This window comes from Polyodon spathula, chromosome 15 (assembly GCF_017654505.1).
Source record: "Polyodon spathula isolate WHYD16114869_AA chromosome 15, ASM1765450v1, whole genome shotgun sequence".
NCBI classification, from domain to species: Eukaryota; Metazoa; Chordata; class Actinopteri; order Acipenseriformes; family Polyodontidae; genus Polyodon; species Polyodon spathula.
In genome coordinates this window covers 18,476,088-18,502,112 of record NC_054548.1, presented here as the reverse complement: position 1 = coordinate 18,502,112, position 26,025 = coordinate 18,476,088, and the positions used below count along the sequence as shown (strand labels likewise).

At 35.1% G+C, this 26,025-nt stretch overlaps 1 protein-coding gene across 5 annotated transcripts in view; it reads right to left on the bottom strand.

Annotated features, from left to right (window-relative positions):
- LOC121327468 (propionyl-CoA carboxylase alpha chain, mitochondrial-like) overlaps positions 1-10,983 on the bottom strand; it is a 182,898-nt gene extending 171,915 nt beyond the window's left edge. For 4 of the 5 annotated variants that reach the window (XR_005951575.1, XM_041271533.1, XM_041271535.1 and 1 more), the window contains exons 1-4: positions 10,914-10,983; positions 9,422-9,499; positions 8,817-8,864; positions 8,550-8,618 (exon numbers count right to left, since the gene is read on the bottom strand). Coding sequence is in view for 4 of the 5 variants with exons in the window: in XM_041271533.1 (XP_041127467.1) it covers positions 8,550-8,618; positions 8,817-8,864; positions 9,422-9,499; positions 10,914-10,967 (249 nt within the window). In the remaining variant the exon portion in view is untranslated. Of the gene's footprint in view, positions 1-8,549; positions 8,619-8,816; positions 8,865-9,421; positions 9,521-10,913 lie in introns of all 5 variants that reach the window. The other variant, XM_041271536.1, reaches the window with a different exon arrangement.
- Between the last annotated feature and the right edge of the window lie 15,042 nt (positions 10,984-26,025).

Genomic DNA, 26,025 nt, shown 5'->3' with positions numbered 1-26,025 from the left:
TGAAGTTTCTGAAAAAAACTGAACATAAAATATGGGTACATAAAGACATCAATACAAGCTTTCCAGGGATTTTGACAGATAAGACAATCTGACATTATAAATTATACCGAGAAATACTAGGAGAGAAATATTAGGAGAACCTTCACAAATCACTGTAAAACTTACACATAAGCTTGATTTAACAGAGTAGATATTCCCTCAGGTTAAAGTAGTGACTGACAGTAGACAATAGTTTTAACCCATGGACCGTCACTTCTTAGGCCTTTGGGGCAATAGCTTCCTACTGGGATTATATGAAAGTGCTGTACCTACAACCCTGCACAGTGTGCACAAGTGCTGCTCTGTGCTGTCAAAGGTTTTATCTGCTATACGGATAGTAAAATGTTCCAAAGCACTTATTGAACATTATTGACCCGGCTGTTCTTTCTTTCTGTTTTTTTGTTAAACATAGGCACAGAACAAAAAAAAAATTATACAAAAATAAACTAAATTGTCACAGACAGAAACTGCTCCTCTTCTTCAGTTATAAACAGAGGGAAGGAAAAAACACTTGCCTGATATAACATTGATGATATGCAGTAGACGCTGTAACCCTGCTTAAATCTAAGGGTCTGAATTTTTCTGAAGCCCCTTTCACACTGGCATGCTCTACCTGAGTCGAAACCTACCTGGGTGAGGACCCGATGTCATGCGGGTCGGCTACGTGATTTTACAATGCTTTTGATAAAGCAGGGTCGACCTGGGTGACAGAAGTAAGTACACAATACGCGTATCAATGCCCTGGAAGCAGCTTGTTATGTGCCCTTCCATCCAAGCTTCTCTGGACTGAACAATCAGCCCAAACGTTGATTGGAGAAAATGTTTCTTCATTCCTGCTGCAATCAGGCTCATGCGGTGTCTTAATCAACTTAATTAATGGCTAAATAGAATAAACAGAAATGTTCTTTGCGGAAGTCAAACCTAAATGCAGGCGTGGCTGTTTATTATTTCACTGGCTAACGAATGTCCGTCATGCATTTTGTCTTTCTCGACCCGGGTCAAAGCATGTCGAACCACATACTGAGGCTGGTCGCTGTGACTGTGACTCGCTGTGGTCAACCAGGGTACGACCCAGGTATGTGGTTCCATACTACGTCGGATTGTGACCCAGGTAGCCAGGGTGAAAGGGGCTTTACTTATTTGGGGGGGGTTGTACTGTTTCTCCTAATGTTCGTCTCTCCTATTCTAAACGTCTTTTTCAAAATGGTTTGTTTTTCAGTGCCATTTCTGTAACTGCTAAAAATGTTGAAGATGCTAATATAAAATAAAATAAAACATGGTCTGCCATTGGGTATGAACTGGTACGTCACCTTTTGACCGGTTTTATCCTTTAGATGAGACATAAAACTGAGGTCCTATTGTAAGTGACTCTGCAGCAGTTGTGATGCATAGTTCACCCACAAATCTCTGTAAGTTGCTTTGGATAAAACTGTGAAGTTGGCTAATTTGCAAAGAATATGGTCTTATGAAATATTTTCAGTTTGGCCATAGTATGTTACATCTATATAATGCTACTATTAAATTACTGTGGAATTCATAACAAGAGTGCACTGGATGTGCTAGCATGTGCATCTAAAAATTTCCGGTGACACCGGCCTGTATTTTACATTATGGGAATCTTGCAGGCAAATTGCCCACTGACATTAATGCATGTTGTCTGTGTGATGCTGATTACATCAAACAGAATTATCCATGTTATCCATTCTATTAAACCAGGCATTTGACGTAAACATTTGGTCACATGACTATAGCTGTTTTGTAAATGTCTGTTACACACATTAGTATGCCCTACGCATAATGTTAGCTCTTAACTCACATAGAGAAAATACCAGTCAAAGCTTGTACTCAATATTTTCATACTCTATAAGAGTTAAACTAATGTGGCTGGTAACAAAATCTATTATCTTTTGGTGGAAAACAGCCTCGTACTCAAAGCTGCAACTAGGAATCTCCCCTGGGTGCCCTGAGCCCAGCAGGTTAAACTGTCAAAGCTTTTTTAAGGACTGATTGCTAAACCCCCTGGAGTTTGAAGTAAACTGACAATTTTCCATCAGCAGGGAATGCGACTTTATTAGCCACTGAAGAAAAAAAACATAATAAATACTTAAAAATAAGTTCTTCCAGTAATTTCACCAGCATGTTCTTGCATGTCAATATCTGAATTAACATATTCAAATTACAATCAATCTATATGTGACGTTTTACGTGACTTAGGGCTGAATGTGTCTGCTTAATACAAGGTGGCAGATATCTTTAACAAGAGACTCTCTGAATAGGTCTTTGTTTTGCCCAAGGCCACAGTTAAGGGGGTTTGTTATTCTCACTTAACTAAAAACAAACATGGAAAGAATAAAATGAGTGGAGTTCAGGAATTGTAAGTTTTGTACTGTTCTGAACATTGCTGTTTCTCTAGCGACAGAAGCAGTGCACAATATCATACAAGGGGTAATGTCATTTCAGTAATAGAATGTTCTGCTCTAGAACTCGATTTCCTCATTGCTTCAGTACTTTATGTTCTGTTCTAGTACAAAAAACTAAAGAGTTTTGTGTTTGGGGTGGGGGTATAATACTCTTTTTAAAAGAAACCTGATTTGGGGCATGTACTACTTGTCACTATAATAACAACAGGTGCATTCCAATTATATAACAAGTCTTACATAACTACTGTTGGAAATAACACTAATTCCAGTACCCACGATAATTTTTGAAATTCCAAAGGAATATAACTGGGTCATTAAGATTACATGACAGAAAAGTGTAAAAACACAAACAAGCAAACAAACACATAAATGCCTTTTTGTGTCATAAAGAAAAAAAAAAAAAAAAAAAATATATATATATATATATATATATATATATATATATATATATATATATATATATAATAAAAGCAAGTTTGAAGCAGGCATACTTTTTTAGATATAATTACAAAAGGTTAGTTAGTTTTTTATGTCAAGCATTTCTATTGATTTAAAACTATATTGCTATACTGCAATTAATGTAAACTATAGAGGACGTGATATTTATGATATTCAGTATTTTGTATTTTTTTAAATGCTACATTGTAACTAGAGCTGCTTTCTTTCCACCATTTAATTGAAAATGAAAACGCATCCCAGTGGTCCGTTGCCTGGTGAAATGCATTCACTGAAATGAGTGTAAGGGCTAGCATGGCTGGTAATATTGGGTTACTGGGAGGTCAATGTTTTGCAGCCTGCTCTGCTTAAATCAGAGAGGGTGGGAGGGATGAAAAATTCAAACTCCAAAAACACAAAATCAGCATGGGAGCCATTTAATACACCCCTTGATTAACTCATCACCTGTCCACTTGTCCTACAGACATGTGCTAACATGTCATAATCGTCATAATTCTCATCATCCCCAGAGCTAACGCACTGGCTCCTTGATTAGCACACAATTCCCAGATGGAAGATAGCTAATGCTTAATAATTCCCCTTAGCTTCCTACCACCATACCGCAGGCTCTTCAATTAAAAATATAGAATCTCTACGGACAAAAATAAATGCGGACATATTCTTACCGGGCTGTATGTTCTCTAGTCCAAAACAATAACAATTAACAGCCTCAGACTACATCTTTTAATTGATATAATAAAGATTATATTTAACACACGTACACACGCCTCTGTCTAGATGTTTATTTTACTGTAGAGACCTTGTTCCTGTAAGCCAAACATAAGTTTGTCCAACTACAAGCTTCAGCAAACTATTTTTATGAAAAGCTTTATTTAAGAGAATGCTGGGTGACCTCCATTTAACTCCAAAACATCAAGAGCTTACAAGGTCAGTTACAAAATGCACACAAAGGTGCTTCAATTGCCTTTTTAGTGCACATTCTTTCTATCGAGATATTGTCAAGAGCTGTAAGCTCTTAAGCAGGTGAAACACCATGGACTGGTTAAGAAAAAATATTCCTGGAAGCAATGTGATGTACACTGAAGCCTACCTCAGCAAAAGCCAGACAGCAGCAACACCTATTTGCATTTCTAAGGTCTCCCAACGACATGCCAATGAGATTTCACAAAATCCCACCTGCTTACATCCCACCTTTGACTCGCAAGCAATTCAAAGGTATCTCAATTCATAGCTAAAAAGCAGACGACGCAAACACAGAACATGGAGAATGTATAATACCATATCAGTGGCGGTACGTGATCCAAGTCCAAGGCAACAAAGTCGTGCTTTAAAAAAAAAAAAAAATAAATAAATAAAAATGATACATTCCCTCCTTCACTGTAGGAACATTACTGTCAAATTATTTTGTTTGTTGATATAAAAATACAACACTCAAGATACAATAATTGACAGTATTTTATTTATGATAAACAAAAAACAAAACCAAAAAAAATAAATAATAATTTGTCTGATATGGCACTCTTGCACTGAGGAATTTATGTTCAATACACCTTTTTAGCCTCAAATGTAAATGCACATTTAAAAAAAAAAAAAAAAACATAAACAGCACCCCCACAAAAACACAGAAGGACCTTGTGTTCCAGCATTTAGGTGCTGGGAAGGGACCCAGCATTAACACTTTTGTGGAAAGGTAAAACGTTAGGCAGAGAGTAAACTTTCTTTAGTTTAACTTCTAGTCACTTCCTTTTTAATGTACTACCTATAAATACATCCATTATTTTGTATGTTTACAAGTTATAAATTAACCATTCACTAAAGAGCACACTGAACATACAAGGAGAGAAGAGTCTTCCAAGTGGCAAGGGAGCCTGAGGTATGCCTTGCAGCTACAGCTATGACAAGTGTTTTTTGTCTTTCCTTTTTCCTGGATTTTTTTTTTTTTAAATCGACATGTCTGCTGCCTCCAATTCTAACTTCAACTGAATCAGTCATTTGGCTCAGCAACAGAACATATACATTCCTTTTACATTTGTGTCTGTTTCTGATTCACTGAGAGCAAAGGACTGAACCATTATTTGTCAGCTTCTTGGAGGGGGAGAATGGTAAGAGCCAGCGTTAAACAAATAAACACTAAATACACAGCAAACAATTGTTACAAAACTATATTTTTATAATCAATTAAAATTCTCGAGTCTCATTTAATTTCTTTGACTTAAAATACATTTATATTATATTATAAGTGCGCTCCCCTGACCTCTCTGCAAGTTGAGAGCTCCTGGATCATTCTTTGAGGTAAGGCCTGTGTGGAATTAGCCAAGTGGTTCTGACTAGTTCGCTTATAAGAGTCAGGCAAATTAAAGTCTTGTGAAAGCTGTAGATCAGTGTTCAGTCTGAGCAAAGCAGAGCAAGGGTGAGGGTCAGGCTACATAGGAGATATCTGGCTGTCAAAGAAAAGCACTATTCCTCTGTGAAGATTACACATTCAGAATGACCACCACCTGAAAAAATCAGATGTCACTAATCATCTCTGCTGCCACAGAAATTTCCAGCAAGAAGTTCAAAGTATCACAAGGTTAAGAAAACCTTTGGCTAGGCAATGTGCCTATTTCATACCGTGTGGGCATTTTGCCATTAATCTTAATATGTTTTAACTAAGAAGGGCTGATAAAATGAATAGCGCTGGTATGAATAAGTGGTTCAAGCCGCGGCTATGAAGTCTTGAACAGCTAACCGAAGATATACTGCATCTCTGTGAAGTTTGATGCGCTCCATCTTCATGTACCTAATCACTAGATTCCAGTTTGTTCAGCTGGAAACCAACAAACACTAATTACTTTGACATCACAAAGTCATATCTGTGCCCACCACCTCCCCCGACAGCAGGGGGAAATTATCAAGGGTATGCATGATAATATTCTGATAAATGATGACTCGCATCACCTAATTGTCAATCATCCACAAGCACTCACGCAAGATACCACTCATTCTCATTACCGAGTCCTCAGGGTAGGAGTACAATATACCCCAGGTATCAAAGATTTCAATGGGGGGCGACGGGGAGTAGGTCACGTGTGTAAGATTCAGCTCACACCGCAAATTCTGTAGGTATAGGGGAGGCTTTGATTGTGTTAAACTCTACTTGACTGTCTGTATGAAATTATTTTCAAATAATCCTATTCTATCTTGAACTATCTACACATTGCAAATCACTGTTGGGTGTGCTTCACCCCAGCATTCAGCTTAAGCATGAAATAAGCAGTATATCAAAGATGAAGTAGCTTTCCATCAAGGATGTAAGCGATTTCTGTGTTTGCAAAGGGGACAACAGGTAACAGCGCCCTGCATGCGAATGTGTCGCACGCTATTTGTCAACTTTTCCCTCTGTATACTATTATCGTATTCTGTCAAAAGTTCTTGCTGAATGCAGTTAGAAATGGTAGCCTGCAGTTGAAGAACCAAGAAGAGTCCTATATTCCCGTTCAGCCCAAAGCAAAGTATGCTAACCGTGTGTTATTCAATTAATAGGAATAAACCTCAACAGGACAGCCCTGAAGGCGAGAAGTATATTTCATCTTGTGTTAATCATGTACAGTACATATTTCCTTTAAATGAACCTTGACTGTTTAATGTCCTTGTAAAATGTCTGGTAATTTTGCAAAAGATTTAACTGTGCGCTGCACCCAATTCAATTGTGGTCATTCTCTGTTGTCAGTTCAACTTTAGCACCGTGTTGCTTGCTTACCAATGGGAGGTGATTTGGAAAGTAAACACACTTTTGTGATGGGACCAGATGGGATCAGATGGATTAGAAGTATATAACACTGAAAGCCACCATCTAGCACCTATATAGATGTTCAATCTATAATTGTTTAACTAAAAGTGGAATCTGGAAAGTTAATTCTTATACAACCATTGGTTACACCTCTCGTTATTTACATTGAGAGATGCATAGCGGATGTATGAATAATCTGGAATTTAGCTTGATAAAATATAATGCATGTGCTTTAATTGAATACACTTGGTGATGGCATCTGAACGTTTTTTTTGTTTTTTGTTTTTTTATTAATCTGCAGTCAATCTCAACGACTTTTACTGGCCAGCCTTGCTTTGTTTACATTTGAAAACCCCTGTTCCATACAAAATCAAGTCACTTGATTTTTTTGGTGTTAATCAAAAATAACAGTTGTGTAAAAGAAATTAACGTTTAGAATATAACTGGTGGCAGTCCTTTATAAAAAAAAAAAAAAAAAAAAAAAAAGGTGGTGGAGGTGGGACATAAACACTGAAGGTCTTTAGTAGGGTTAAACAATGGGAAAGTAAAAGATCTGCCCCTTGTTATACAGGTGTCCAATCATGAGTGATCAGAGGCAGGACATAACTGGGAGTTTAACCAACGGGGAAGGTGTATAAGCATAGCTGAATTTCACGCGATTGCTTACAACAGAGACAGTTACTGAGAATTATATTGAGAACGTCAAAGTAATATTTCAAATTTCTTTTTACAAATTAAAATAAAAAAAGTAATAAGACAATGGAGGCATTGTAGTCGACTTGGTTACGAATCAATTTTGAAGAACTTTCTCAGAAAAAAATGGAGGTATACACCAGAAATACCTGAACTGATCATAAAGACACCAATTCTTCAAATAGATGTAATTATGTGGAACTACGGTGCTTTCTCTGCTCTCTGACTATGACAGCATGTTAAGCAATCACTTAGCCACTATATTGTCGGGTACCTCACTGTAACAAAATTCCAAACGGCTTAATCTCTTTGGTGCCTCAGGTTCTGCTAGATTCAGAAGTACAGAAGAAAGCCACGTATGTAGCTATGTAAACAACCGATGTTCTGTGAAAATGTGTTACATTTACTAAGAAGAAAAAAAAAGTAATAATAATAATAATAATAATAATAATAATAATAATAATGCTTTTTAATGCAAACCATTGGGCTGCTTTTCTTTATTTTTTTGTATTACTATGCAGGACAGCTGCTATAATATCATTACCTTTATAAAAATGTGCACAGATTAATCAAGTGAGACCATAAATTAACCGATCAAACATTTTAATCGATTGACAGCTCTACTAAAAATCTATATTCCAGAAACAGAAATAATGACAGACATGCAAGATCAAATGTCAAAGTCAAGGCTACCAATACATTTAATATTCAGCGTTTATCTAAATGTTGCAAATGGAAAGTCACTACCTCAAAAGGTGTAGGAGATGAGGCTTTGATTGAAACAGCTGTGTAAAATTACTGATACAAAAGGGCTCACTTTCCTTGTGCAGTATACTTGACCTACAGAATCACAGAAAACAGTTGTGTATGTCGCAGTTGTTGATATATGTCAGGCGATAATGAAGCTGCATTAAGGGCTAAAGCACGCTGACAATAAGCATTATTGCTTCTCAGGGGTTTAAGAGATACCAGGTTTTCAGGGCTAGGTGTTCAAATTTGTGTTTCACAGCCCACTAGCTTTTAAAGGTTTTAGGTTTACCAGCTATTGGCCATAGAGTTGAGGTCATTAATAATAATAATAATAATAATAATAATAATAAATACTCTCCAGTGGTTACCTCGGTAAAGAGGTCATATTTACCCTTGAATTGGAGTAAAAAGGTACTTACAGCGCTGCAGTCCACATCACTGTGTACTGCCACTGTTTTGATGCCCATCTTCTTACATGTTTTAATGACCTGTAACATAGCAACACAAAGGAAATGAACAGAATCCCCAGTGCTGTACTGCAAGATACAGATGTGGTTTATCCAGGCGAGGTACAGGTTGATCAAACCCAACCCTAAATCAGACACATGTTTCAGCTGATGCCTTCATCAGTACACCATTTACACCAAGTTTGAATCTAGTTTTTTTCTGATTTACAGAGCACTTACCCGGCAGGCAATCTCTCCTCTGTTTGCAATGAGAATCTTGTCAAATGTCTGTGAAAAATAGGTGAAAAACTTACAAACACAGCAAAAAAAAAAAGAATCCTTCGACCACCAAGTCTTTGTACTTTGTTTCAATACCCTAGCATTCACTGTCCCTGTTACTGAAGGGCATTAGAAGAATGGTAATACATCTGGAATGAAATAGAGAAGATTTTGAAAAATTACATAGACGTTATAATGGACTCCACTCCACTCAGACAATTCAGTGGTACATGAATGGTACATTACTTTGACAACATGTGGAATACAAGTCAAGTCCTTGTGTGTATGGATACATTCCTTGTGTCTTAATCCTCTGCACATTGTGTTTGATTTTATAAACCAACAACATGGGGGTCACACTTATCATAGAATGCAGAAAGTACAGCAGGGAGTTTTATTTTGATCAAATAATGCCTCCCTGCAAATCAGGTGAAAGGCAAATCTGGTTGTGTATCCCATCTGGCAAGGCAGGGTAGGATTGTATTTAAGGTAAATACATGTCGGTTCAGTTGGTTGACAGGCAACAATAGTGCTATAACACTGAACAATAATAATGAAAAAAATACCTTTTCACTAGGATCGTAAACCGTTGAGAACTGTGTTCGAGATGCAATGATGCACCACCTTGACCTGAAAGCGACATGCTAAAAAAGAAAACAAGAAAACTGAACCGATGTGATTACTACAGCAGCGTCAGACTTTCAGTTTTAAAAAATTAACCAGGTGATTGGTTGACTTGGTAATAATACCATACACAATTATACTGTTAACAAATCCAATTAAATAAATACACTTCATTTTAAAAAAGGTATGTTTTAAACCTACATTTACCAATTGTGGAATAACTTTCTGTTCATGAAATTTCATGAAAAGAACGACAGAATTCATTAACATGCTAAATCAAACGCCAAAACAACCCAAGTTACCATGACAGATTTAGACAGCCATAAGAATATCCACACTATTGGCTGAACTCTTCTGAAGATAACTTTAATTTTTTTTTTTTTTCTTCATAAAGCTGAACTCGGTAACTTTGTATGAAATTGATATTACAAACTACATAATATAGCACTTTATGTTGGTTCCAATCATATCTTCACTACCAATAAATACATGGTGTCAAATGTTTGCAGCTATATAGGCAGTCAGTTTTTCAAAACAGTGCAGTCAGTCAGTTCACTGCATACAGACGTTATAATATGACTGACAAAACAAATGGTGCTTTTTTGGTTATTTTAATCTGCAACCAATAAACGGCGCACTATTGCAGTTTCAAAGATGTGCTGTTGTTGTTTTTTTTTTTTTAAGGACACACGCATTTAGACTGGCAAAACTGTTGCACTTGGCACAGGCAGTTGTCCAAGGGCATTATTTGTGCAATAGAAACACAAAGTGCAAATCAGCTGCTCACTGACACAAAAGCAACTGCTTATAAACTCTTAAACCACTGTCACTCTGCAGTACATCATTCTGATTTCAATAGCAACATTCTGCAAATGATGTCCAATTTCCAGATGTGTTTTGTCTTCGGCTACACAGCCAAGTGCGAACTCCAGCAAGAAAGTGGAACGTTAATACTCATAGATGTCACTCGTGAATTGCATGCGGGGATATTACTTGATTGAACGATGCAGTCTTAACGTCTAACAATACAACGCATACGCCAACACTGGAAATGAGTACCATTACATTTTAACTGTTCCGCGAATAAACAGTTGTATTCTTTTTTTGAAACACAAACAAAGCACCTACGAAATGTACAATTCACATTAAAGAAAATAGGTATTTTATAACTGACTGGTGTTTAGATGGAAAACGTGAATAAGTTAATTAGCATGAAGAGGACGACAAAATGCGGTGACAATGTGAAAATGGCTACAGTTCTAATTGTCAAGTTTGTCTCTTCACTGAGTTCACGGTCACCAAGGACTCAAACAACAAAATTCCAGCGTATACAGTAACGTGTGCATACTGCTTTATTTCAGCTCCTTAGTACTATAATAACACATTGTTGTCTGTAGCCTATATTATTACTCTAATCGTTTTTCAACTGCTCACCTTCACAGTTAGCAGAACTCTGTACAGAGCTGGAGTAACCCTATAGGTCGCCATTGCTGCCTGACTACAATTTTGCTGTATGATAACCTTTCACACTGGGGGGTAGGTTACTCTCTAACCAATCAGATATCAGTCCCTGGGTAACGTCAGAAGCGTCAGAAACAGAATAACCTCAGAAGAGAACAGCGTGCTAGAGCAAGGACGAGTGGGTACTGCTATGCTGAGCAGAATGGTGCATTGTTTTAGATAGCAGGTGTATGCAATAAGGCACGACCCATGCCATTAAGTGCCTTATTGCTTTTATAAAACTGATTTATGAACTTTTTAAAAAATAAAGACGTTAAATAAATATATAAAAAACATTGCTTAGACGTGTTTCAGTTAATTTTCTGACTTTAAATAACTATAAAAAATTGTTTTTAAAAAAAAACTTATTTTATTTTCTATCTGTGAGGTGTCTGCCTTCCTGCATATTCTTGCTAACATTGTGGCTTGGGTAATTCACTCCTACTGGCTCTAGCGTATACCAAACAATGCAAGCGTTTAAGCATTTGTTGGAATGAAGATTATTCATTATTAATTAATTAATTTAAAGTCAAATTGTATTTTTTTTTTTTAGAAAACCACTCATTTAAACATTTAACAACCCAATCTGTTTGTTTTGTGGTATTATTATATATAACCAACTTCAACATTCCTTTTACGCGCGGTTTTGAATCTGTGCTGAGAATGCGCGTAGCAGTTTTGAGGTCCGTTTTTCGAGCGCATAAATGGTGCGTAAACAAAGTCAGAATAGGCCTCATTATGAATAGTTTCAAAGTACACTGTATCTTTCATGCAAATTTGATTAATACTTTCTTGAATATTTTCTTATCGCTTACCACTTTTACATTGTCCACACAGCCAGGCAACATTAAGGGGACAGATGGCAAGATCTAGAGCTTTAGTATTGTGAACTACTAGCAGGGGCAAGAGTGATGCCCAACTAAACTGAGAAAATCAACTAGACTTCAGCGCCTTACTCGTGAAGTATTTGTATGAGATACTATAGATATAACAGTCATACACATTTTCTGACTGTCGGTATTTTTTTGTTATTTATGGCAAGCCAATAACATTTAGAGGGATCTTAAAATATAATTTAACATAGAAAATATTTAAAGATATCTGTAAAATATTTTGAGACATCCACATTTTTAAGATACCTAAAATACATTTTAAGATATCTGTATATCAATTATAGATATATAAAAATTATATAACTATATCTCAAATTGAGATGGCTGTATAACCCTTTTGGATTGTGCTAGCGTGGTTCGCCAAACTGTCTTTTAAAGATATCTTGAAATGCAATTTAAGACATCTTTAAATCAAGTGTAAGGTTTTTAAAGAGTAAGTCATTTAAAGACATCTCTAAATCACTTCCTGTTCATTTAAAGATATTTCAAAATGACAGTTTGGCATACAATGCTAGCACAATCAAAATGGTTTACAGATATCTACATACTATTTAGATATCTGTAAATCAACTTGAGATCTTTTTTTTTTCATTTTTAGATATCTCTAACTGATTTACAGATGAATTAGAGACATCTTATTTATACATCTATTTCAAGATATCTCTATCTGTTTTTGATATCTTAGAATTATTTAGAGGTATCTTATTTATCAATCTGTTGTAAGATATCTGGGAAACATTTCAAGATTTATCTTCAACTATTTAGAGAGCTGTAAATGATGTAACGATATCTTAAAATATTTAGAGATATCACTAACTTGAGATATCTCTAAATGATAATGTGGCTTGCCATACATTAGCACTATATTGCTTGTTATGAACTCTCATCTGCCCCACGACATGTCCCTTGGTTAAAAACCGACAGGAATTGGCGGGAATGCGCACGTAAGTAACTACTGACCTTTTTAAGTAGCCTACTGATGATTGTTGCTTTACTATGTAGTTTTTATGCGTTGAAAGGCCATTCGAAAGATTAGTTTTATTTGTTAACTAACTCAACAAAGTTAAAAGTTACACTAGGGCACTCTACTGTCAATTGCATTTGATAAAGTAAAAGTAAGTTCAAGCTGACACAACTGCTCCCATCACAGTACACTTGTGATTTATGTTGTAAGTATAGAACAGTTCTTTTTTTTTTTTTTAGTACTGTATGTTTCAGTGTTGAAAGGTGTAGGTTTGTTGTTTTTGGTGTACTGTGTTTTTCACTGCTTGAAATACCACTTACATACAGCACATTAGACTACAGAACTGTAACGGTGAATGTTGTCTTCCACTACTGTAATTTAAATTGAAGTAAAAACTGTGTACATGCGCTTTTAGTGATAATAGCCTAATGGTGGGTCAGCATATTAATCTAGTGGACGTTTCTCTCATTTATACCAGGGGAACCTGACACAGGATGGGCTGGATAAACGAGTCCTGACTGTATTAGTGTCTTATTCCTTACTTCAAGGTTTGACTGTATTTCTTAAATAAATTGCACAAAATATCACTGCCATAATAATGTGCACATTTTTTATTAGGAATTAAAATGGTATCACAAGTCTTCCAGTAAGGGTGTATTGGACTTTGCAGAGGGCAATACTGTCTGTGTAATTTGTTGTTTGTCTTCTAAAATTGACCATTCTGGTAGTGTAACAGGTTGCAAAATCGTGCTGCTGGGGAAACCAAGCTAAACAAAAGCAGTTGACTGGTGTCTAGAATGAAGATGCCTGCCCCTCTTTTAATGAGCACGTGTTTAGTTTTGCTTCCATTTTCCCACCCACACCATCATGCCATATAGCCATCATGTTTCATACACACTTACAAGCTGAATCACTTGCCCGCTTTGTACCATTTGTGTCGGTTAGATGTGAACTGAGTAAAGCTGGACTCATCTGTAAGAAGGACCATCAAAAGTAATTTGTACTTTTCACCACCTCAAATGACCATTCATATCAACAGGCTTTCTTGACATCTGTCGCCACCTGTTTCTTATAGGCCTCACATGCTTGTGCAGAACCCATTGGATGCTCCGATGGCATGTTGACACAGCGACATCAGAAAGTATCTTTTTGCAGTCTCTCAGGACACACTGAGCAGTTGTACTCATTGGCACTGTGTTAGCGCAGTAGGTTGATTACTAAGTAGCCCATACCAATGGAGACCCAAAACACAGTAGCGATACGCCTCGTTGACTGATCACTCCTACGGAGGCAGATTACCCTGTCAGCTACAACTCCATTCACTCCTTTGCTTTGCTCTTCTACCATTTGGGAATATCTATAAAGAGTTCTGGCTGGAGATGCATTTCTACAAACCTCTGCAGGAGAATCATTTCAGTTTCATTCCACGCATTGATTAATGACCAAGAAACACCAAAGTAAGGGTGATTATGTTGAAAAGGATATTGCAGGGAAAACATATACATCAGTTCAAAGTAACTGCAAGTAATGCGTGTTTTAAGGTTTTCACTAATGCAATAAGGCAACTTGTATGCTTTAACCGACACAAAAAAGGTGTGCTCACTTGACTTATAAGCCCTTTTGAAATATTGACTGTGATCCATCAGTTATATTTATGTGAGAGTCATAGGTTCAGGAGCGGGTGATTAATTCATAATGCGGCCCAGATTAATTAATATAGAAACATTACTATTATGTGATTGATTTCTTGTTCTTGTCATTTGATTGAAATCTGCTAACATTTTCATAAATGTACTAACAGTAAAAATTCAAAAATCACAAACAAATTACCAACAGATATCTATGGTATATAAAAACAAGAGTGTTATAATTTGCTTATAACTTTTTTTTTCTTTTTTTTTTTACATGGTGGAATTGATGGCCTTAATATTCATACATTGCACATTGCTCAAAAATGTCATTAGCCAGCAGAGGAATCATTCTAATCAAAGCCTTGGAAGATGCAATTGATCCTGGTGTAAATTGAATGATAAACAAGGTTTTACATGCTATTTTCCTTGTGAGAACTAGCAATAGTATTTCTGGTTCCCATGTCTTTCTGTCAAATGCTCCGTTTTGCTTGCATTTATATATTTCCATTGGAACATATAGATTTTTAAGGAGACAGGTCAATAGATAAAGATGGTCTGCTGGTAGCTGATCACTTCATATTTTGTAGTTCAAATTCCCTCCAACAGCTGTAATCAGACCAGGTGACCTACAGCAGAGGTAGCAGGGTGCAACAGTTCATCTATAGTCTTGTATCTGAAATATTTGCAACCTCAATTAATACAAAAAAATAAATAACTGCAGTAAAAAAAAAGGAACAGAAATAATGTTAACAAGAACCCTGCTGTAAGAAAATGGATAATAAAAGAGAATTGATTAACCGTCCTTAAGGTAAACGATTATTGGAAAGTATCAAAAGATTTTTGTCGAGAATAAAAAAAAATAAATGGCACAATGCCAATGCATATTCACAACAGAAGCAAAATGAAACTCAATTACATAAACAAAAAAAGTTGTGGATGATTTTTGCTGCCCATTGGTGGAGAATGTGCTATCAAAAATAAAAAAAATTAAAAAGTTGTATTTTTGTGAAATATTCTCTATTTACTGACATTCTCCATGGTACCTTTTTGCAATAGGTTTGGTAATCTATTCAGGGGTAACATGACATTTACTCAACAGGGATTTAATAGACAATAAAGGTCCTGCCCCTCATCGCTTGTAATTCCCAGGACATTTTGGGTTACCACTATTGGGGTACCACTAATCCAGCTCATTAAAATCATATATTCGCAGCAGAATATTGTCTAATTCAGGTGTACCAAGTTGCTTATTGAGTGTTCTGAGTAAGACTAAATGTGCAGCAACACACCAAGCATCACAAACCAGTAGGGGTGGTCCTAATCTTTTTCCAGGAGGCTGTATATTCAGGGATATAGTTTTACTAAGAACTATTTGAGAAAAACAGTTAGCACATCCTGAGCCAATGTGATGTAAATGAGCTGGGAGGAAAGTAAAGATTTCTCAGATTGCAAAATGATTCACAGACTGCAGCCCTTTAAAAAATGGTAAACAAGCCCCCATACTGAACCAGTAACACCACATTGTGTTACACAGACTAATAAAGAGTTCTTTAATCATTTAACTAAATCATTATTACCTCTATTTGAACACATGTGACACATTTAAAAAACTAAATATAATGAGTCTGATTATGAAGCAAAATTATGAGTTGTGTTTGGAGACAACAAGGACAGGGAAATCAGTGGCATCTGCCAAAAGAGCAATACAAAGAAAGGATTATACTAGCTGAGCTAAAGCTTACAGATACTGAGGCAGAGAAATTCATAAGGAAATGTAATTTTGTAAAACTAACAAACGTGTAACATTTTCCTGAAAGAGGATGGAAAAGATTGAAATTGCAAGTAATATAAGTGTTGCTAGCGGGCCATAACATTGGAGAAAGCTGTAAAAAAAAAAAAAAAAGAAGAAGAAGAAGAAGAAAAAGTGGACAAGCTAAAGAATCCTGACGATATGATCTCATATCTTTTTATCTGTATTGACAGATCTCTTTCTGATGTCACAATACGGAGCCTTTGTCTTCCACTATCAGTCACAAGTCAGAACTGACCAAGTATAGATCAATGGTGGTTCTCCTTGATTATTACTCTGATCGTGAACTCTGGTATTCCATATCACTTGGAGACTGTTCTGTAGTCATTTCCTTTGTTGTAGTTTGCAACCAATGCTTTTCACATCTGCTGTGTTGCCAAAACGTTCTTCTTCAACAAATGTTATATTATTCTGGTTGTTTACTTTATAATGCAGCTTAGTTACAGTGTAATGGTTTTCAATCAATTAATATATATTTTTAAAGGTGCTAATACGTGAACAAATAGTTTAAATCGCGTGTGCTTTTTAATATAAATGTTGTTTATTTAACTAGAAACTGTGTATTTTGTTGGCATTTGTCATATTAATTGGTGGCTAATGTTTACAAAGACTCTGGCTTCTCTGGCGCTAACAATTGCAGTGCCAAATAACGTAGTAGTGCGCTCAGCCAATCAGTGGTAGATAGGCGGGCATTGTAGACCCAAGCTTGTAATGTGCAACACTTACACATAGGGCCATACACCTAGTGATTAATTGTATCATTTACAACCATATGATTTATTGAACTGTATTTGTTTATGTTAACTGTTTCTTAAAGCTACAGCCCTTTTGCTTGTGTGCAATTGAATTTTATGTCGTGGGCAAGCCAGCAAGTTAATGTAGAAACAAATGTCAATTTATAACATTGAAATTAATTACAATTAATTACAGTTAAATATATATTTACATTTTTTATGCCCCATGGGTGGGTGTCAAGAATTAACTTTTTTTTTTAATCTTGTGTGCGTTTTGTGATTTCCTTATCTTGTTTATCAGACGATTAATTATAGGGGTGTGCAGTTATTCAGAGCGGTATAGCTCACCTGCCACCGGCATCAAGTCTTCACACATCCGTGTAGAAACAGAGAAACTCAAATACAGAAAGCTAGCGCAAATATATCTGGCGGTATGGGTAAATAATTGTGAACGGTGAGTCCCAGGTTGAAAGATCGAGCGTTTATATTTACCAGCTCTACGGCATGCAACATCCCTTTGTTAAACTTTGAACTTTGATGAATAAAAAATAGGTAGCTGATTTGACTTCAGCTTTTTAAGTGTCAACATAGGGAAATCGTTGGCAGAATAAATATAAATATAGTATGTCCATACTGCCGTCCGTTTTAGTAAGTGTTCTGTATGTTCTCATTTTCTGTGCTATCTGTTTAATATCTGGAGTCTCACTTCTTTAAATAGACTAGCAAAAATAAATTGGCTTAGGTGTAACAGTGCGTTTAATTGAAACTGGAAAGCATGGGTAAGCAGTTGAATTCACATGGACTGTTCGGTAGAAGCAATGGGCCCCGTTAACAAAGTGAAAAGTTTTTAAAAATATATATTATGTAACTCGCGAGTGAGAGCTTTGTGAATAGGGCCTAATATATAATGCTTTTCCTCGTGTTTGTCTGCGTTGTGAGATGCCTCATAACTGAGATGCCTCATAACTGAGCTGTTTAAAAGGTTCTGTTGATCTGCATTATCCTCAGCATCGGTCCAGGTTGTGGTCGTGGAAGGATGGTTGCTTTTCCTTTTAAAAGAGACCTACGTTTTTTAATTCGCACAGAGCAAATTTGTTGTCAAGTTATAGGCAAGCCAAAACACACACGCGTGTCTTTTATGGTAGAGGTGCGAGTAACCTATGTCATTTTTATTCGTCATTTCACAAAGCTTTTCTGATAATATTTCTGATGATATTCCCCTAATTTAGGTACTATTTGAATCCCACAAGTGGAAAATAATGTTAACATAAAAGTAAGTATGCGTTTTATATATAGTAAAGATGGCATTTAAAATAAAGCCATTTAAAACTCAAATCACCCGTTTTATTTGTCAGTGCATATGTAAACCGATTTATTTAGTTGACCTATTATATTAATTTATAATTTGTGGGAACTTCGCAATACCATTCCATTAGTGATTTTGTTAGTGATAATGCATTGCGTATATTTGCTGAGTAAAGAATGGGCAATTAGATTATTATTATTATTATTATTATTATTATTATTATTATTATTATTATTATTATTATTGTTGTTGTTGTTGTTGTATTGTTGTTGTTGTCAGGAGGGGTTGCGTGTTTTTAATTTTTAACGCACTTATTGTGGAAATACAAATTAAAAATAGCGTGAATAAAACGCTTGATGTTTATTTTCTACATTTCGACTTGTTATTTCGCGAACTACTATAAAAAGGTCATAAGTCATTTCTGTAAATAATAATAATAATAATAATAATAATAATAATAATAATAATAATAATAATAATAATGTTGTAATGTAGATTTTTGCAGAAATATTGTTTATGGTAAAATTGCATTGTACAATATTCTTATATCAGTAGCTGTAAATAATCAATTGCCTACAAGTAAATCACTATGACAGTGTAGCAGACAAAACACCGTTACTGTAGAGTTAGTGTAACCAAAAATAAAATAAAAAGCTCTTACTGAAATATTTACGACTTACTGTGCATCTTGTGAATAACATATTTTGAAACATAACTTTCAAATCATGCATGATATAAAAATGCATATTATACAGACTTGCTCGTCAAGTTAATTAATCGTTTCAATTTATTTGTTGATTACATTTTTAATGCATAGCCTCTGTGATTGATAATTGCCTAAGAACAGTGCAGTAGTACATGCTTTGGGAAAATACTATCCCAAGCCTTGGTTATAGCTGCTCTGTCTCATTTTCAAAATGACTTATTTTCAAGCATCAATTATCAACAGGCAGATTCCATTTCCATCATGAGAATTTCGTAATGTTGCCTAAAGGATAGTAGTACTATGAATAAAGTTTGTGTCGGTTAACACCACCACTACTACGACTACTACTAATAATAATAATAATAATAATAATAAAATAATAATAATAATAATAATAATAATAATAATAATAATAATAATAATATAAACGTTTAATTAAACTAAACATAACTTTTAAAAGTTATTATTTGTTTATGAGCCACAGTCTCAATAAATACAATATCTAGAGTAAGCATGACTATAAAAAAATACTTAACCCTTAGCAATACACTTCACTGTAATACAAACATTTGCGGTGCATAACTATTTAGACAGCATCAAAAGAATAAAACTAGTTCACTTGCATTACTTTATCTAAATTACATGTAATATTTGGTGTAAATGTGCTTAAAAATAATAAACTGAATTTATTTGGATTTAGTGGATTTTAGTTCTGCAGCGACATAATAGAAGTTCGGTACAGCGTGCTATATATTTCACTACTGGTACTTTCATTTTGTTTTCCATTGGGGATTTGTTCTTACTGTGAACTCCTAGGCTTTGGGAAGTAGAGAACCCCTATAAATAAGTATTGAGCAGCAGAGATTAGGCCTGAGACCCCCACAGCTGCAGGTAAAGACGAAAGGTCAAGGTGTCAAGAGGTATCGAGCCTCATAATTCAAGCCATAAAGTACAGGCTACTTCCTAAACTTACTTACACAATAAATCAATCTTGTGAACTAAAGTCTAGGAAGTTATGGACTGGGACTAATCATTTTCAAGAACATTGTGTTTTTATAGCATCTGTTTAACCCATTTTAATAAACCCATTGTTTTGTTGCCCGGGTATAATAAATGACATGCGTTTCTTAAAGAACAAATTATGAAGTTTTATTTCCACACTAGCGTGGTTTAACTGCACCGTTTCATCGATATACACACACACACACACACACACACACACACACACACACACACACACACACACACACATATATATATATATATATATATATATATATATATATATATATATATATATATACAGCTCTGAAAAAATTAAGAGACCACTGCAAAATTATCAGTTTCTCTGGTTTTACGATTTACAGGTATGTGTTTGGGTAAAATGAACATTTTTGTTTTATTCTATAAACTACTGACAACATTTCTCCCAAATTCCAAATTAAAATATTGTCATTTAGAGCATTTATTTGCAGAAAATGACAACTGGTCAAAATAACAAAAAAGATGCAGTGTTGTCAGACCTCGAATAATGCAAAGAAAACAAGTTCAGATTCATTTTTAAACAACACAATACTAATGTTTTAACTTAGGAAGAGTTCAGAAATCAATATTTGGTGGAATAACCCTAATTTTCAAGTACAGCTTTCATGAGTCTTGGCATGCTCTCCATCAGTCTTTCACATTGATGTTGGGTGACTTTATGCCACTCCTGGCGCAAAAAATCAGGCAGCTCGGCTTTGTTTGATGGCTTGTGACCATCCATCTTCCTCTTGATCACGCTCCAGAGGTTTTCAATAGGTTTCAGGTCTGAAGATTGGGCTGGCCATGACAGGGTCTTGATCTGGTGGTCCTCCATCCACACCTTGATTGACCGGACTGTGTGGCATGGAGCATTGTCCTGCAGGAAAAAACAATCCTCAGAGTTGGGGAACTCCAGATCATCACCGATCCTCCACCACATTTCACAGTGCGTGCGAGACATTGTGGCTTGTAGGCCTCTCCAAGTCTCCATCTAACCACTAGATGACCAGGTGTTGGGCAAAGCTGAAAATTGGACTCATCTGGGGGTGCTTCAGAAAGGCTGGAATCGGGCAGATTTGTCTTTTTGAAGGACGCATGAATCAAGCCAAGTGCAAGGTTGTCCTGGAAGAAAACTTGCTTCCTTCTGCTCTGACAATGTTCCCTAACTCTGAGGATTGGTTTTTCCAGCAGGACAATGCTCCATGCCACACAGCCAGGTCAATCAAGGTGTGGATGGAGGACCACCAGATCAAGACCCTGTCATGGCCAGCCCAATTTCCAGACCTGAACCCCATTGAATACCTCCGGAATGTGATCAAGAGGAAGACGGATGGTCACAAGCCATCAAACAAAGCCGAGCTGCTTGAATTTTTGCGCCAGGAGTGGCATAAAGTCACCCAACATCAATATGAAAGACTAGTGGAGAGCATGCCAAGACACATGAAAGCTGTGATTGAAAATCAGGGTTATTCCACCATATATTGATTTCTGAACTCTTCCTAAGTTAAACATTAGTATTGCGTTGTTTAAAAATGAATCTGAACTTGTTTTCTTTGCATTATTCGAGGTCTGACAACACTGCATCTTTTTTGTTATTTTGACCAGTTGTCATTTTCTGCAAATAAATGCTCTAAATGACAATATTTTTATTTGGAATTTGGGAGAAATGTTGTCAGTAGTTTATAGCATAAAACAAAAATGTTCATTTTACCCAAACACATACCTATAAATAGTAAAACCAGAGAAACTGATAATTTTGCAGTGGTCTCTTAATTCTTTCCAGAGCTGTATATATATATATATATATATATATATATATATATATATATATATATATATATATATATATATAGATAGATAGATAGATAGATAGATAGATAGATAGATAGATATCCTTGTTAAGCTCCAAAATATGTGAAGCCTTTTGTTTTAAACGGTATTTGTACATTAATTGTTTTTGCCTTAGTCTTTTTCCATTTCTTGAATAATTTTTGGACAATAATGGTTTACTGCTTTGTTTACAATAGGCCTGTATGTAGAATGTAAAGTTAAAGAGGGCATTACCAATTACTATCTAGAACCCAGTCTAGTTGAGATTAAGACAAAGGGTTCTGCGTTTTATGTTTATCTTTCTTGATGGATCAATAGCACAGCCTCATGTGCCAGGAATGAACATGCATCGAAGCCCTGCATGGGGGGCTGACCTTTTACTCTCTTCCTACAGGTCACATCATTTTCAACCACACAGATCAGGCAATCTTCATCGCAATCACACATTCTATACACTGTTGCAAACGTTTACATGAAAATATGCAAACCATGTTTTAAGGTGTAAAAGCCTAGTCAGAAAGTGCAAAATACGCAATATTTCTTCCTTCGTTTTTAAAGGATCTTAAAATTTAAACTAAATGTGATCACATAGGACACAATACAGGTATATTTTTTTTTAAAAAAAAGTAGTGTAATAATAATAATAATAATAATAATAATAATAATAATAATAATAATAATCTGTGTGTGTGTGTGTGTGTGTGTGTGTGTGTGTGTGTGTGTGTGTGTGTGTGTGTGTGTATTACTGTGTGTGTGTGTGTGTGTGTGTGCGTGTGCATGTGCATGTGTGTGTGTGTTTGTGGGGGGTAACAGCCTAATATCAAAAAAAAAAAAAAAAAAAACACAAAACCGGCCTATTGGCAACTGTGAATATCCTGTACTTAATAATAATAATAATATTATTAATAATAATAATAATAATAATATTGATAATAATAATAATAATAATGTACTACAGTGGTCACATTTTTATTTTGACCTAAAACCTAATACATAATGCTCAAATAATGTTGTATTTAACTGAAACATAAAACACATTGCTATTTAGTGTGTCAGCTTTATTTATATTGATTATTCACTATCTATATATATAAATATTTAGATGCAGAATGCCTACAGGTACAGGTCTATACCACCAAACGTAATAGTATTATCCCAAAACACGTTTAAATATCTCACCGAGGCTAAGAATCAGTACATGGTCAAATTGGTTAAATTGAGCTTGATATTTTAATTCTATTTGGAAGAAACTGAATCAAACTTTTTTTTTTTTTTTTTCAAATTAAACTAGCGATTGTATTTAAATGAAGTGGGTACATTCCACAAGGCGGTTTCTTTTAGGCGTACCACAATGCCATGCCATGACAGTAAACAAGTGTTTTGTGTTAGATATTTTCTTTTCATTGCAGGACGGTTTTGTTCTATGGGTTTGTGGTATGCAGGCCTATTGTGCTCTAAGAATATTCAGATAAAAAATATTACAGATGTGATTTTAACAGGCTATGCCATTTAAGCACAGAAACGCATTATTTTAGTTTTTCAGTACATTTATGTGTATGTATTCTCAATTATTTGTATTAAAAAGAGACTCGCGTCAAACTTAATAATTCAAACAGGGAACATTTTACGCAAACCTTATGTCTTGTTAATGTAGCCTACCTCTGTTAATATATACATATTTCGGTTGGTTTGGGTGCAATTTGAAACGGTAGTTATCATTCCTATGAAACTTGGAGTTTGAAGCACGGAATCTGGTTCCAGCGAGTTAAATCGAGGCCACACGTACATGAATGCCAGAAATTCAACTGTTTCCTACAAAACTCAGTGAATTTGTAATTTCTTACTTGCTTTGTATGAACTGTTTTTAATCAAGTTCCACTCCTTCTCCATGATATTTCAAATACAAAAAACAGTCTGTTTAATAAAAAAGTAAACAAAAAGAGAACTCAACATACGCCCCCAGTTTATAAGTAACCTCATACATTACTAAAATAATTTTGATTAAGTTCGCAATTTAAAGACAATTAGTATCAGCGTGTTAAAAATACCAATACAAAACACATGTACAAAATAAGCAAAATAGTACATTATTATGATATAATTACCGAGATAAAGCTAATGAAATCAAGTGTGTTAAAAAAAAAAAAAAAAAAAAACTTCCAAAAACAGTCATAGTCTGCAACTGTTCAATTTTAACTGCATAAAAACCCTGCCACGTATCAGTATTACCGAGCTGCTGAAAGAGACTGTCGCACCAAGCATAAAACAGGCTTCAAAAAATGATTCGCGGTTAGCAATTAACAGGTTTGCCACCAACAAATAAAAATAAGACTTCAGAAACCGAATTTGTATTAATTCACTACTTTTGGTAAACCGTTTGTTTAGGTTAAGAAATAAAACCAGTTTGCCTTCAAAAGCCAAAGTAAAGTCAAGTTCAAGTTCACATCTGCTCGGCTTCACAACCCTTTACTTGGTCTTAGAGGTCAGTGCATATAAGAAACTGCCGTGTTACGCACGATTGAGTTCACCAGTTCTATATTTAGTGTTTGGAGACAATAATCATGAGATTTAGTTGGGCTTCATCTTTGAGTACGCTACTATGCAGTGTTACTAAAACAAATAGCCACCCTTTAACCACACTATCCCGGAGAAGAGAACCGAGCCAGACTTGTTGTTAAAACTAACTCTCTGTCTTGAGGGAACTAAATCAAACTTACTTTAAAACAAAAAACAATATGTTCAAACTCCCCCAAACACACTGCTTCTGTTAGCTTTATCAATCCTAAAATTACCAATTCATTTAATGAACATATATTTACTTTAATATGTTTGTCTTAAAATTTACGTAGGCCTACACATCCAAATATAAAAGAGCCAGCCTCGATTAAACACTAAAAACACTTTTTTTTTTTTTTTTTTCAAACGGTAGTTGTCGAAATATATGTTTGCAATAAAATCATAAACAATGTACTTTTTCTCGGGCACATCCACGCGCCTTATCCACGCGAATGTTCTGAAGAAAAGATGAAAAGTGCGCGCGATCATTGTTTATTTTTTTCTTTACATTCAACAAAGCCTGTTCCTATAGAAACAGATAGACAGCAGGCTCTTTATATACCTGCAAGTGGACTTGAAACACAGGTTTATCATTATGAAATCTGCTCAAGTTCAACAGTATGTGTGCTGCTTGTTTGAATATGCCCATATGGTTATCCCTAATTAAAATTAACTTAGAAAGTGGGAGTGATAGGAGCCTTCTATGAATTATTCAAATGTGTATGACTATCTGTATTATAGTTGTCAAGCATGTAGATTATGCGTACCACGACGACAAACTGCTAAAAGTTTGCACGTTCAGCTGTGGTGTTGACACCAACGTTACCATTTGCCGTGTCCTCTCGTGTCTTTATAAGAGGGTGATTATTTCTGTCGCTTTTGTTTTCGTGTGCGTGTCCATAGTAAAGATGCACGCGACATTACAGTGTCGTTTACCAATAAAAGATACATTTTAAATATGACTATGATTCATTATATACAAATGAGTAGCGCTACAGAGCAACGGAATATAAACAAATAGAACATTCAACGGAATCTAAAAAAAAATAAAATATTCAACACATCAAACCAAACATCATTCCAATCGATTCCTTACCAAACAGGACATTTAACCGCGTTTAAAAAACAACAACAACAACAACAACAACCAAGCAAACATCAACCCAACCCACTCCCTAGTTCAAAACAGCACTTTAAAAAAATTATTTTCTGAAATCATTTCAGTATTAAATAAGTTGGTTGGAGTCGTTGTCTATATTTATTTAAAGGCTTGTATTCAATAGCAGCTACCGTTAAATTGCATTTCTTATATGGCAGTTAATTTATTATTTTTATATAAAAGGTTGTAATCTAAGACATTTAAAATATAACTTGCAATTACAATTATATATATATATAATATATATATATATATATATATATATATATATATATATATATATATATATATATATATAAGCCACAGGTTTTTATGCAAATTACATTTTATATAAAAAAGGACGTCTCGTTGTTAATGTAAAATAGGACATGAGTGAATTAGATTAGATTAGATTACAAGTCCGAAACTAGCAAATAATAAGAAGCAGAAATTAA